A 13058-nucleotide genomic window follows, 5' to 3' on the forward strand; every position below is an offset into this window, starting at 1 on the left:
GGAAGGTCTCCAGCCCTTTAAAATAAATACTTCACCATTACCATAAAGCAAGCCATCTTACCCAGACATCTCCATGGATGGTCCTTTAGCTTGACAGAGAAAAATAAAAGCATCTATTAGTAGAGTGCACAAGTAAAATAATTTAAAAACAAAAATCAAATAAAAATACAGTGATTTTCTACCCAAGTCAGAATAATTTATCCTGGCTTTCACAAAATTAATTACCCAGTGTCTTACATCCTCTTTAACATCCAGGTCCCTTAAATGCCTTTTTCACAGAGAACCTAAGATTCCAAACCCTGGACTCCAAATTTTCCCAAATATTTTGCAATGTACTGCATATCACAGGACAAACCAGATTTGCTTATTTTCTGAAAGATCTGAAAGAATACCTTAATGATAAAAGACAAATCCCTAAGTGAAATTGTATTACTGTGTGGGGAGAAAAAAAAACCAACTACCCCACAACCTAATAATCTTAAATTTGTTTCATGAGGCCCAGAGAAGTACCTCAATTACACCCAAGCTGGGATCCCAGATCAAATTGTCATAGCTTTATAAGGGATCTAAAAACTCCTCAGGCCCTGTCTGCCTCTATGTTGCATGAGACTGAATTCCAAACCTAGGACTGCAACAGAACAGCGTGATTCTGGCCTGTGATTGCTTCACTAGTGCCTTCCCGGTAACGTTACTTAGATGCTTCCATTCTTCCCACTATACTTGGAAAGCTTAAGCTTAATTTGGACCACCTGGCATTTTAGGTTTTTTAAATGGTGTTTAATCATTTCCTGAAACCTTACCCCCACAAGCCTTTGCTCCTGAAACACATGCAAGTTTAACTGTAATACATTTGTCACCAATCAAATAGAAGAGAACCATTCATTACCCTTTTTCTTCTTACACAAAAGCCACCATAAAGTGAGAGTTACTGCTCCTGCGATAAGTATTAGGACAAATGCAGCAATGACTCCTTTCTGCCAAGCCGCTAAGATAACTGGAAATAAGAAAGATACGTTTAAGAGAGTATGACAGTCACAGGTCGTCATTACCAACTTCCGCAGTTCCTGACCTTTCATTTTACTACAAACTGGACTTCTTACACACTGAGGAAGAACTTTTAAGGAGACTTGCATGCAAAGTTCACTAGTGAGCCTCTCCTTTGTGACCAAAAATTCAGTATAACAATGGGTTACTTTTAGCTTGCATCTGGCTCCTTTGGTTTTTGGGCGTCACACAAACTTTTCTACGCGAGTTAGACAATCTCCATTTATAAATGGATCTCTCTGTTTAACTTCTGACAATGGCAGAACAAAAACAAGTAAAGAAATTATAGTTGGCAATATCCCAGATAACATGACTTCACCTGTCATGATGACATAACATGCAGTTTATCATTAAAGTTAGCTTACCACTGATGGTTATTGGATGGCTTTTCACATCCACATTAGCTCGATTAGAAGCCATGCAGTAATATGTCCCTGTGTCCTGCCTGTTCATTGCTTCCCTGCGCCACACGACTCTGTGTGCATTTTCATTTTTTTCAAATAGAAGAACTTCACGATCAGTTTTTCTAAAAATCCTGAAGCGGATTGGCCAAGATCCTTCTTTTACAGAGCAGAGAAAAACAGTCTCACTGCCATCTTCTACTTCTCCATATGGAACACTGCCCAAGCTGGCATTCTTGATTGGTACTACAGAGGAAGGCACAAAGAAAACAAATATTAGCATTATTTGAAATAACTTTAATGATAAAACATTGTATTGTAGAAATGCTTGCTTTAATGCTTAAGCAGAGACTGAATGCACAGTATTAATCTTTCTGAACAATCTGTACCTGACAGCATCCTCTAGTAAGTATTTTTATACACCCAGAAATAGAGAGGACACTATAAAGAAACAAAGCAGCCACAGAAAGAAGCTATATCCATTCCACAGAAGTCAGTCAGCTTCTTCTCTTAAACTCCTTTGGATGCCCCTCAGGTCCCAACCTACAAATTATTTAATTTTCAGAAATAATTCCCTCAGCAGTTTGATAGTATAAATAATGATAGTTCAATTTATGTAGCTATGCTTTCACAGTTATGTAGTTATGCTATTTTATGCTAACTATATCTTTCTTGTAACATTTAGTATACAATAGTGAATATGAGCAGATAATGGATCAAGTTCTTCAAAGACATAAGCAAGCAAGTCCCAGATTCTAAAAGTTACAGAATATAGCAAACACAATAAAAGAAGTTAGTTTGCATTTGAACAAGTTAAAAACTGTATTTTGGCTATGCATGTTCTTATAAGTTTGCTGTTTTACAAATTAAGTATTTTAACATATCCAGATCCAGCACAGGAGCAGATGAGCATCAGCACTTATATTTACATGGGGAAAAGACGTACATACCTTCTGTGATTCAAGGCATGTACAATGTTAGTAGCTTCATAAAATGTGATAGGAAGCATCTGTTTTGCTAAAAATCACTGAATAAAATTTATCTGGAAATATTACAAATGTGTTTGGGGCAGGATCACACAAGGCAGATGAAAAGGAGATGAAAAACTAAGGCAACACTGGTACAGAAGCAGAAGGAGGAAACCAGATCTGATACGAAAAGATGGCTGGCCATGACAGCTGTATTCACATTAGGAAGCAGGGAACAGGTTTAGATAAAAGACGTGGGTTACTACAACTGATCCCATGATAGAAAAGGATTGTTCTATAAAACATAAGACTTTTTTCAAATCTGGTGCAGACAGGAAGGACAGAATACAGAGAATCTGAAGCCACCACCTCAGGAGTGGTGGACTGCAGAAACTGGCTCACCAGGCTCCAAAACGTGACCTTACGTTGAGAACTACCCAGCAGTGTCACAATATACCCTGAACCACTCCTCTAACAGCTGGGATACACTAGCTCCACCAAAGAAACACCCACTTATTTGTTGACTAAGATTATGCTTTGTATTTGTTGATTTGTTACTTGTTACTTCAAATTACCTTGACTTTAAATCTCACTTGATAAACCTCTTCAGAGTTTTATCATTTAGCAGTTCTCTAGAGTTAGCAAAGCATATCCTGGTGGTACTGATGAACTCAAGGTGCAGTCCTACTTCTACAGTCTAGGCAAATGCAAATTCTGTATTAAGAAACCTGGTTGGGGGCTCAGAGAACAGAGAGCATGTCCTTCAACTCTACAATAATCCAACTGATTCAGAAGAAATGCAACAGTTCTGGATATATCTGTTCTAGTCACATACAACTCGGTGTCAAAACTCAGAGTGAAACTGGCCTGTTATCTTATTAAAACCAATGCAATTAGGGTTCAGCTCAGGATGCAAAACTGAGAACTCCTTGGTAAAGAGAGATTCTTTCTTCTTTTCGATAGGTCAAGAATACACTTCTGCTCTGGTCCTGGACTACTTTGTTGTAATCAGGTTAAGTAAATCTAAAATACTACTGATACATTCAAGAAAAGTAGCAAGGAGCCAAAGATATGGGTTAAAACGGCTCTACAAGTGGATCCACCATCACTAATTCCCTTACAGCCCAAAGAACTCTTTATTTTTTTTCCAGCAGTATATGCAGTTACTATCTGGTCAATTGACATAGGTGCCAACAACATGCGTAGGATACACAGCTCTACTTGTCCTTCACCACATATTCTTGAACCACTGCCAAAATAGTCAATTTTATTGACAGCAGACTGACAAAACTGACCAACTCTGAACCAAGCGAGGTAGAGCTGACACTACTGAGCAGACAAACATTTTGAAGATGTTACAGGCAAATTATTAGTTCCTTTAATAAAAGGTCACTACCTACGATTAGTTGGTACCTTCTGTAGATTAAGAATATTCTCAGGTCCTCCAGGAGAAGCAGCCACAATCAAAGATTTATTTCTACTTGGGTAAGAAACTACTATTTCTGCTTACCTCATTCGCTACTAAAGATGAACCCCAACAAGATGGTGTCTGTCAACATGAAGCCTGCAACTATAAGGGACCTTCATCTAGTTCAGAAGGCTTCCGTACACCTCTTCAAACAGCTACTCTGTTCCCCAGAATTATTTATCTTAGATTTTCAAATTAAATTCAAGGTACAATCCTTATCTTGGGTACAGAATATCCAAGAAACTTCCTTAAGGCCCATAAGCAAAACCTATTGTTGACAAGTAAGTTCTCTGGACACAGACAGAACGTAGTCTAAATTGGTGACAGAATTTTCTTGAGCCACACCTTTAAACCTTTAGGATCTAAACCAGGAACTGTCACATGAAACCTTACTACCATCTGCTCTGGTGCACCAAACAAACCTACAGAAACAGTGCATTAGTTAAGAAAACTCCTACCAAGACAAGACGCTGCTTTACACACGTAATGACAGGAAAAAACACAAGCACAAGTTTTAAGAGTTATCAATCCTAAGACCAGTCTTATGTGGCCTATTACAGTATTATTATTTGCTTTGGTTTTTCTTCATATCTGCCAATTTTGCAACACACTTACAAATCACAGCTTTTTCACTTGCATTCCCATTCTTGGAGTACTGCTAAGATTCCCAGCATATATCAGACATTATGCTTTCTTCCGTGAATTTCAAATTAATCTTATTTTTAAAGCTTCAACTACCAGTTTCCCTCTTGGACAGAGGAATTTTCCCTTTCTGCTTCACATCTATTTGGAGATCAGAGACTTTGCTCATATACAGTAACTCCTAGGTGTTAATAAAGTACAATCACAGACTGACTTTCAGAGCTACTTAGCAACTGCAGTTCCTGGTATTGAACATATGCTCAGTGCTTGGAGACATTATTAAAAGTGCAAATTTACGTCTTTTACCAGTAATCTAGCTAGCTCAATTATTTTAGTGAGTAAAATCACAGACTACTCCAATATCATTATGTACATGTTTAATCCAGTCCTATGAAAATCAAACATGAAGAAAATGGATCTGATCCTGAAATTTTTAATCATTATTTTTACTAAAACTGCTTCTGTATCAGTTCAAATCAGATCTGTTTTTAACATTAAAATAAACGCAACTGTAGTTAACTTGATTCAGATTACGATCAAGATTTTCACTTCAGTGACAAATAATCTGTGATACAGATCTCCAACTATTTTTAATTCAAGTGAGCAAAAAATTGTAAACATTTTACATCCATTTTGTTTAGCCCATCATTTGCTGCTACAGTTTCAAAAATAAAAATGACACTCAGCAAGAAGAAGAATTAAACAAACTTACCTATTACTGTGATGTTTAGAATATTGCTAGTTTTCATACCACTGGAATGATTATTTTTAGCATCACATCTGTAACCTCCTTTGTCATTTTGTCCAATATTTTCATCCAAGAATGTAGCATATGTGTCATTAACTACTGTTTCCTTAATTTTATTTCCTTTGTAGAATGTGAATGTTATCGGTGGTGTTCCCATCACTGAACGACAGATTAACAGTAGAGACTTCCCTAACACCACCTCCGGTAAACCACTGACAACAGAAAGAGTTGGCTTGGAGACTGGAGCTAATAGGGGAATAAAAGAAAAAAATTTTGCTAAATACACTGCATAAAGCCAAAAGATACAATATTATTTTATAGAATACATATAAATACACAATATTTAGCTAGTTTGCACGCACACAGCCTACATTGGGAAGCTGTTCCTCATTGACAGAATGGAAGCAGGGGGTGACCTGAACAAAATAAAAACATAGATAACAGAACGTATGTGACTTAGAATAAAATCACATACAAGAACAATGTAAAGGAAAACAAAAAAAGGATCAGTGACACAGCTGTGGATCATCCAAACTCCAGAACTAGCTCTGACCCAAGGAGTAAGTCTGTAGAGCAAAAATATATGCAAGCACCATTTCATGTATTACCTGAGATGGATCCTGCAGCACCTAGTCAGGGATCTCTGTTTCTGCAGCATAGTGAGTCACAACCCAGTTAATCCCCCTTTACAGACCTGAGAACCAACTGTGCTTGTTCCATGAGACGAACGGAAACTAGTGTGATTGTAATTAGTGTGCTGGTGAGGGGGTTGTACTGATAGCAAAAAACTTGGCTTTTCTGGAGGAGAGCTATCCAGATGACCTCTGGCTTTCATGGCTTTCTGCCTGCAGGGTCAGGGGGAGGGATTCAAGGCAGACACTGACAGAGTTTCAGATCAAACTGGTGAGTGAAAGGTTTGCAGAACATTCCCAGCTCCTGCAAATGGTAATGAATGAGAGTTTATCTGGCACCCAGCAGAATCAAGGGAACAGAAGGCAGACACACTAACTCCCTTCTCCTAGGGCCTGCCCTGGCAGAGTCTGACTTGATTGAATCACAATAGGCCAAATCCTCTACAGCTAAAGATGACAGGCACATCTCACAGAAACTGATATTGCGAGAACTAATAGACACCTTGCTAGTTCATTAACTAGAGTCTGATTTTGTAAACAGATGTGCGTATTCATAAGCTTACAGGTTTGATTTTTTTCCCACCACCATTGGGTTCTAAGCCTCTGTATCAACTCACCGTACACATTTATCGTTACAGGTTTGCTCTCTTTGACTATTCCTTTTACTTCAGCTTTACAGATATAGGATCCAGTATCATTCACGTTAACTCTCATTGTTAAGTTCTTAGAATTTTTCAACCAGATGTCTGCATTTGAATTTTTCCGCAATATAGAGAAGTTAGCTTTCTGAAAACCATTAATGCTGCAACTCAAAGTTAATTCTTTATTTTCATCCAGCTTAATCACAGAAGCAGCCAATATTGGCTTGGGGAATAACTCTGCAAGACAAAAAGAGAATTAATTCATTCAAATTGAGCCTAAAAGAATATGACTACCTATCTCAAAGCATACAGAATAAAGGACATAGTGAATCAAGGAAAAAACCCAATCATGTTATTTTAAGATAATAATATTTTCAGAGGAAACAGAAACTTAGCGATCGCTTGAAAACACTTTTCATAGTCATTACTTGGAGCTATTCTTTCCGTTTGAAAGTATTGGCAGGCAAAAATCAGAAACCAAAATCTAAATCTAAATAGGCTTTAACTTCAGGAAAATTTACAGTTCGACGTGGAGGTTACACTTGGATGTTGAGTTCTACTGAATTTAAATTTAAATATTAATCCATTGAGTAAAATCTAAGATGAACAGAGGTGTTACCTGACACAACAATATTCAGTTTGGTGGTTTTAGATGCTCTCCCTTGCTCCACCTTACACTGGTATTCACCACTGTCCTCTAGAGTAGCTACTGCAGAGTATTTCAGAAGTTTCTCATCTCGTACACTGTTCAGTATTGTTTTGTTTTTCTGGAGTATGATTTCAATGTCACGCATCCGGGCTACCACAGTTGAACATTCAATCTGTATTCTATCTCCTTCTGTAATATTACTTGAGGGCTTGACATTCAGAGTAGGCTTTATAAATGGTTCTGCAAGACAATACATATAAACGCATGACCCAACTTCTTAATTATAGCAAGCAAAGAAATGTAAAAAGAAAAGCTTTTAAAAAAAAAAACTTACCCCTGACTGTAACAAGTGTTTTTTTGCTGTGTTCTGAGCTTTCAAATTCGAGTTTTACATTTCTCCTAGCAAAGCAATCAAATTGTAAAATATTATCTCCTTCTTCAACAGGAAATTCCACTACAGAAAAATTTCTCTGTGATTCAAATACAGATTTTTCTTTAGGTGTTGAATTCATCTTCATCTTCCGGAAAAAGAAATATAAAGGAGGAACTTCTTCTGGCAGCTCACAACGTAATTTCACGACTTCACCCTCTAAAACTTCTTTCTTCTCAGCAGTCAGGATTGGCTTGGTCATTCCTTAGAACAGAAAACAAGAAGAGAAACAGACCATTGCATAATCCTGAAATAAACGCTACTTCTGATGACTATGGTCATACCTCAAGAGGGTAATACAATCTTGATGCCATGTGTGAAGTATGAAACTTAAGTGTTTTGAAGGTAAGACCGCTTTCTCCTCCGTGTTTCCTATTGCCACTCAGAAATGAGCAAGCCAAGAAACTAAATGCCATACCAGCTTCTGTACCTAGAGATGCACACCTCTGAAGAAAAAGTACAGGCAGGCCCTGCACAACCCTGTAGTAATTTAATGCGGAACAAATTCTTTCCAAGGGGAAAAAAGTCACTTGCAGTCAACACATGGCTAGAAAGAGTATAGATGAAGGTGGTCCCTGTTCTCCTAGGAGATGAAAGAACAAGACTGATATAACATTGTCCACAAAAGTAGTCCATAGTTGATACTAGCTTTGGCAATGGCTGTCACAACGCTGGAATCTCTCTACATTATTTCCAGCTTTTCCAGTAATATACCTGCCCCCCATCATGTTCATGGTCTACAAGCACAAGCTTTCACAGGTAATACTTTCTCTAGTCTAGGGAACAGAAGCTCAGAGGGATGGTGGCACAGGAAGCACAGATTGACTTCCTGACTATCCCTGATATAGCCTTGGGACCATGATTTCATTTCTGTGCATTAACATGAGGATTTAGTACTAAACTCTCGTAAAGTACTGTCACATCTACAGATAAAAACCACTTTGCAAGATATCCTATTTAGTACCAAGTATTGTTACTTCCCCTGGAAGGTTGTTCTCTTTTTATATCTTAGAAACTGCTGTGTTTGAAGCAATACTCACCTGTTACCCAAACATGCAAGGAGTTACTAGATTTTGTCTTTCCGCCTGCTTCCACAGTACATTCATAGTCTCCTGTATCTGAAGATCTAGCCACAGGTATTTCATAGCGTGCATCTCTTTTGTCTGATACAGTCATGAACACAAGTTTGCCATCTTTAAAAAATGTAAAATTATGCTTCAGTTGGAAATCGGTGCTTTTGCTAATATCAGCATGGCAGGTAATTGACAGAGGAGCTCCATTCTTTACTTTGACAGATGGCTGAACCTTAATGTCAACTGTGTTGAAAGTAAAAACTTGATGGAAAAAGAAAAGAGAGTTATATTTATTTTCAATTAGTCCAACATAATTCTGTTATCTTAAGCTGTTACATTTTAATCACAAAAATTAATTCATTGTACCATAGCAGCCCATGTTATAACTTTGTGGTCAGATCTCACAGATGTTGACAGTGCTGGCAGCTTTACTTTCCACTGCACAGATATACTAGAGGCAACTACTGATTGTCACAGCACACACTGTCCATCTGCTCAGTCTTTGCCTTGGGGAACTGAAAGAATCATTGATCTGGCCATGCTCATGACCAAATCTACTATACTCCCTAGAAGATACAGAGGACATGGGAATAGGTTTGCAGCTACTTCTTGGTTTTGCTTATTTCTTATGGTTTGCTGTCTTCAACTATATTTGGCAAGAGATCTGAGAGGTGAACAAAATTTTGTATTTATACTTGTTTGAATAAGCTGAAAAATGACAGCAAAACCCTGCTCAGAGTTGTATTAAACCCCAAGCCAATTCACCCCCAATTAGCAGAAATCCCTGGAGTTATACCAGTATTTTTTATCTGAAAGTAAGCTTAGAGTTATGTCACTCAGCAAGTACCACTTGAAACATGTAACTGACAAGGTCGGGATAATCTTAAATCTCTAGTTTATGATAACTAGAGTGTAACAGGAGATATTTGGGTACAAATTCTGCAAGCACACATGTACATGCTTAACTTTACGCTGTTGGCAGTCCAGCAACCACACTCTCAAGAGTCCTTAACAATCATACCCTGATTCAAATAAAGAATCATATGCAGAAGCAATGCTTTCAATTAATTTAGATATGTTAGCCCCTGAAAAAATATACTGACTACAATATTCCTATTCTAAAAAGTATTAAAATTCATAAACACTTTAAGAAATAAAGTTTATAATAGCATGAATATATATATATATACAATGCTTCTGTGTTTGTAACCACAGCAATGATAAATAATTTGTAGCTTAAAATTTTATAATTATTAGAATCCTGGTATAATTAATATTTTATTCACACAGCTAGATGAACAAGTAGAGAGAAAGATTTATGACCTCGTTCACTTTCCCTTCCTTTAGAACTGACAGCTTTTGGGTATGCCTGTTTTGGCCAGGATATGTATTAGAAATTTGCAACTAGAACAAGAAAACTTTCCTGTATCTAAATAAGTCCCGTGCCATGTACCAGCTATTTATAAACTGTCCTTGCTAGAGAGAGTTTTGGGTGTAAAACCAATGCAAAAATTGCAGATTTCTTTGCATGTAAGTAAAGCACATTATTAGAAGCAAACATTTCTCGCTAGAGACTGAGGAAAGGAAGTCTGCAGAGTGTACGTGCTGGAAGTCAGCAAGATGATACGGTAAAAAGTAAACGTATTCCTTTCAGAACGCAAGTTCTCTGCTCTGGTCAGGCATGTTCTTTTCGTTTGCAAGAAAAAAAGAGCAAGAGTGAGTGCCCTTAACTTATTTTCTATAATTTTATCCTCCTTGCTTGTGGGTATGAAAGGGCTTTTTAAAGACCAAAACCAAAACACTAGTAATTACATTTTCTTTCCCATCTCTTCTCTTCTGTGCCTCAGTAAAGAAAGTTATTCTAGGAAAGATTTCACTAAAACATTTATTGAAGTACGAGCAGCACATGTCTCATTGTAACACTATACCAAGAAACACCACCAAGGAATAATTTTTTTTTTTTTTTTTTTTTACATGGCCCGATTTTGTACTGAGCAAAACCAGACAAACTGTTACGGATGCACACCAACAACTGATGGATTAGTTAAATTACTTATTTTAAATTTGTGTGTGAAAAAAAAACTTAATTACCTACCTCTCTTCTGACTGTAAAGTTCTGAACCTGGAAAAAATAGAAAAGAAATGTGATTTTCAAAGCTTACAGATTGAGAAACAGTAACGGGAAACAGTAAATAGCGCCAAACAACCCCAAAACACATGTACCCACCCAGATATTTATTTACCAAACTTACACTGCAAGAAAATCACCAGAAGAGCAAGATACATCTCGTTCCTGAAGAACAAACACTTAATTCCAAAATAAAACAATATTCATCATCAGAGGTGATGCCTCCAGGTACCAAAACCAGGTTTTGGTTTTTTCTGCTGTTGTTTTATGGAAACAGATAAAATTTTTCCATTAAAATGCATAAGTTTTCCCAGGTCTTCAACAGAAACTGGCTAGATCAAGTAATCGTTCCCATTACTGGAAACAGCAAACAATGACAATCTATCTGCTGCTCACAGGCAGATTACTGTTCAGGAAGTGACTGGACTTTTCCTGAGGGCGCCACCAAATGCATTTGCTTTGTTTAATTTCTTAAGGTGTATTAAAAAAAACAAGAAGTTCCAATGACATTTATCCTGCAGTTCCTGTCAATATGGGTATTTTTAAGTCATGATTAACCATTTACGAACACAAATTACCTTTGCGATTTGACCTCAGCAGATCCTTGAGTATTTCCCTTCATCCTGACATGGAGGACTCTGCCAGAGAATAGATCTACATAATCATTAATTTTTCCCCTTTACCTTCATTTCTAGGTGTCTCATCCTTGCTGTGACAAAGAACAGCTTTATTATAGGGTGCACAATGAATTCAAATCATCCCAGAAATCATAGCTACTGTTGTCTTAGATGAGAATATTGACAGGCAGGCTTCTCATACTACCATCATATATCAAAAACACAGAACTGCACAAGATTTTATTTTTAGTTCAGACAAGGCAAAACATACAAAATCATAAAACTTAAACCCCACAAGAAAAGAACCAGTTGAAGTTTCGTATCTCAGCAGAAATCTGAAGCGGCACTGGCACAATCTGAAATAGAGACTCCTCTGGAGCTGGAGTTAAATCTACTAGTAGCTTGACAGTCTTTGAATTCAGGCATCCTTGAGAGATCATCTGACCTTTTCTGTGTTGTTTAATTTTTTGCAATGATAAAAGTAGTCTGACCATACGACAACCAACCTGAAATCAGGGATGATTAATCCTACATCCAAAATCCTGGAAGTAGAAATGGAGCAAATGCAGTCAGAGGAGGAGGAAATGTTCTAAAACATCCTAATTCAGCATTTTGCCCTTCATTTCCACTGGTGTAAATGCCTGTCTGAGATACAGTAAGGAACTGATCTGAATTATTCAACTTCCTTTAACAAAACAGACAGGTTTTTTCTGATTATGGACAAAAGCCTAAAGAAAGCCTGAACACAAGTAAATCAGGAGCCATCAGCTTTGATTTAGGTGGAATTATTCTGAAGAAAACTAGTTGTGAAGAAAAGTCAAATGTAATCATTACCCAAAACCTCACTACCATGACCAGTTTCTTGATACTTAGATGGGGAGGGGAGGGGAGAACAAGGAAAGCAAGAGGATTACAGGGATGCTGCCTTATCCCTCTCTCTCCTCTTCTACTTTACTTACTTTGGTACTATCATTGTTGTATAAACATGCATGTAATCTTAAATAATCTGACAATGCAGAAGCACCAGATTTAAGCACGAATTCAATTTTTCCAGAAAAAATTTACTCTGTAACTTTTGGGAATTCAATGGTCAGTACCTTTCAGTTGTTCAGGATACTCCTTTCCTCATTTGTCAGTATACTTTTAAGTCAGGGCTCAAGTGGAATGACTTAAGTCTAAAACTGACTCAGACTATAGGCTTGATAAAGTGAGTTGAAATCATGCCCTTCAAAAAGTGTTTTTCAAGCTGTGTCCCAGAACTCCCTAAGCAGTGATTTAGTTATTCACAAAAATCAAGCGCTCAAGTCTTAATCCCTTAGTTTCTTTTCTCTGTAGACAGGGTCAATGCTTTCCTTCACTTCCACCGACATTTTCCAGGCTTGTTAAAACACTGCTTAAAACAATACTAAATACATTCACAGAAGTCTATAAATGAGACATACAGTTCTCATAAGCTTCCCTGTTTGTAGGAAAACCCTTTTTTTTCTCCTGAGTTCAATGAAAACTGTTTTTTCCCCAATAAAACAATACTTTAGAACTGTAAGTGTACTTTAATGGTTGCATTACACACAGAAGCGTGGTATTTCACAAAAGGAAACAGGAGGGAAATGCTCATCT

The 13058-nt window shown here is 37.2% G+C and overlaps 1 protein-coding gene across 14 annotated transcripts in view; it reads right to left on the reverse strand.

Moving 5' to 3' along the window:
- PECAM1 (platelet and endothelial cell adhesion molecule 1) overlaps positions 1-11225 on the reverse strand; it is a 33507-nt gene extending 22282 nt beyond the window's left edge. For 5 of the 14 annotated variants that reach the window (XM_027808209.2, XM_014281533.3, XM_014281531.3 and 2 more), the window contains exons 1-10: positions 10949-11222; positions 10792-10818; positions 8664-8957; positions 7528-7827; positions 7164-7433; positions 6521-6781; positions 5236-5517; positions 1410-1691; positions 887-994; positions 62-89 (exon numbers count right to left, since the gene is read on the reverse strand). In XM_027808209.2, the coding sequence (XP_027664010.1) occupies positions 62-89; positions 887-994; positions 1410-1691; positions 5236-5517; positions 6521-6781; positions 7164-7433; positions 7528-7827; positions 8664-8957; positions 10792-10818; positions 10949-10982 (1886 nt within the window). In that variant the 5' untranslated portion in view covers positions 10983-11222. Of the gene's footprint in view, positions 1-61; positions 90-886; positions 995-1409; positions 1692-5235; positions 5518-6520; positions 6782-7163; positions 7434-7527; positions 7828-8663; positions 8958-10791; positions 10819-10948 lie in introns of all 14 variants that reach the window. The other 9 variants (XM_014281532.3, XM_027808211.2, XM_014281530.3 and 6 more) reach the window with 4 other exon arrangements.
- Between the last annotated feature and the right edge of the window lie 1833 nt (positions 11226-13058).

This window comes from Falco cherrug, chromosome 1 (genome assembly GCF_023634085.1).
Source record: "Falco cherrug isolate bFalChe1 chromosome 1, bFalChe1.pri, whole genome shotgun sequence".
Taxonomy (NCBI): domain Eukaryota; kingdom Metazoa; phylum Chordata; class Aves; order Falconiformes; family Falconidae; genus Falco; species Falco cherrug.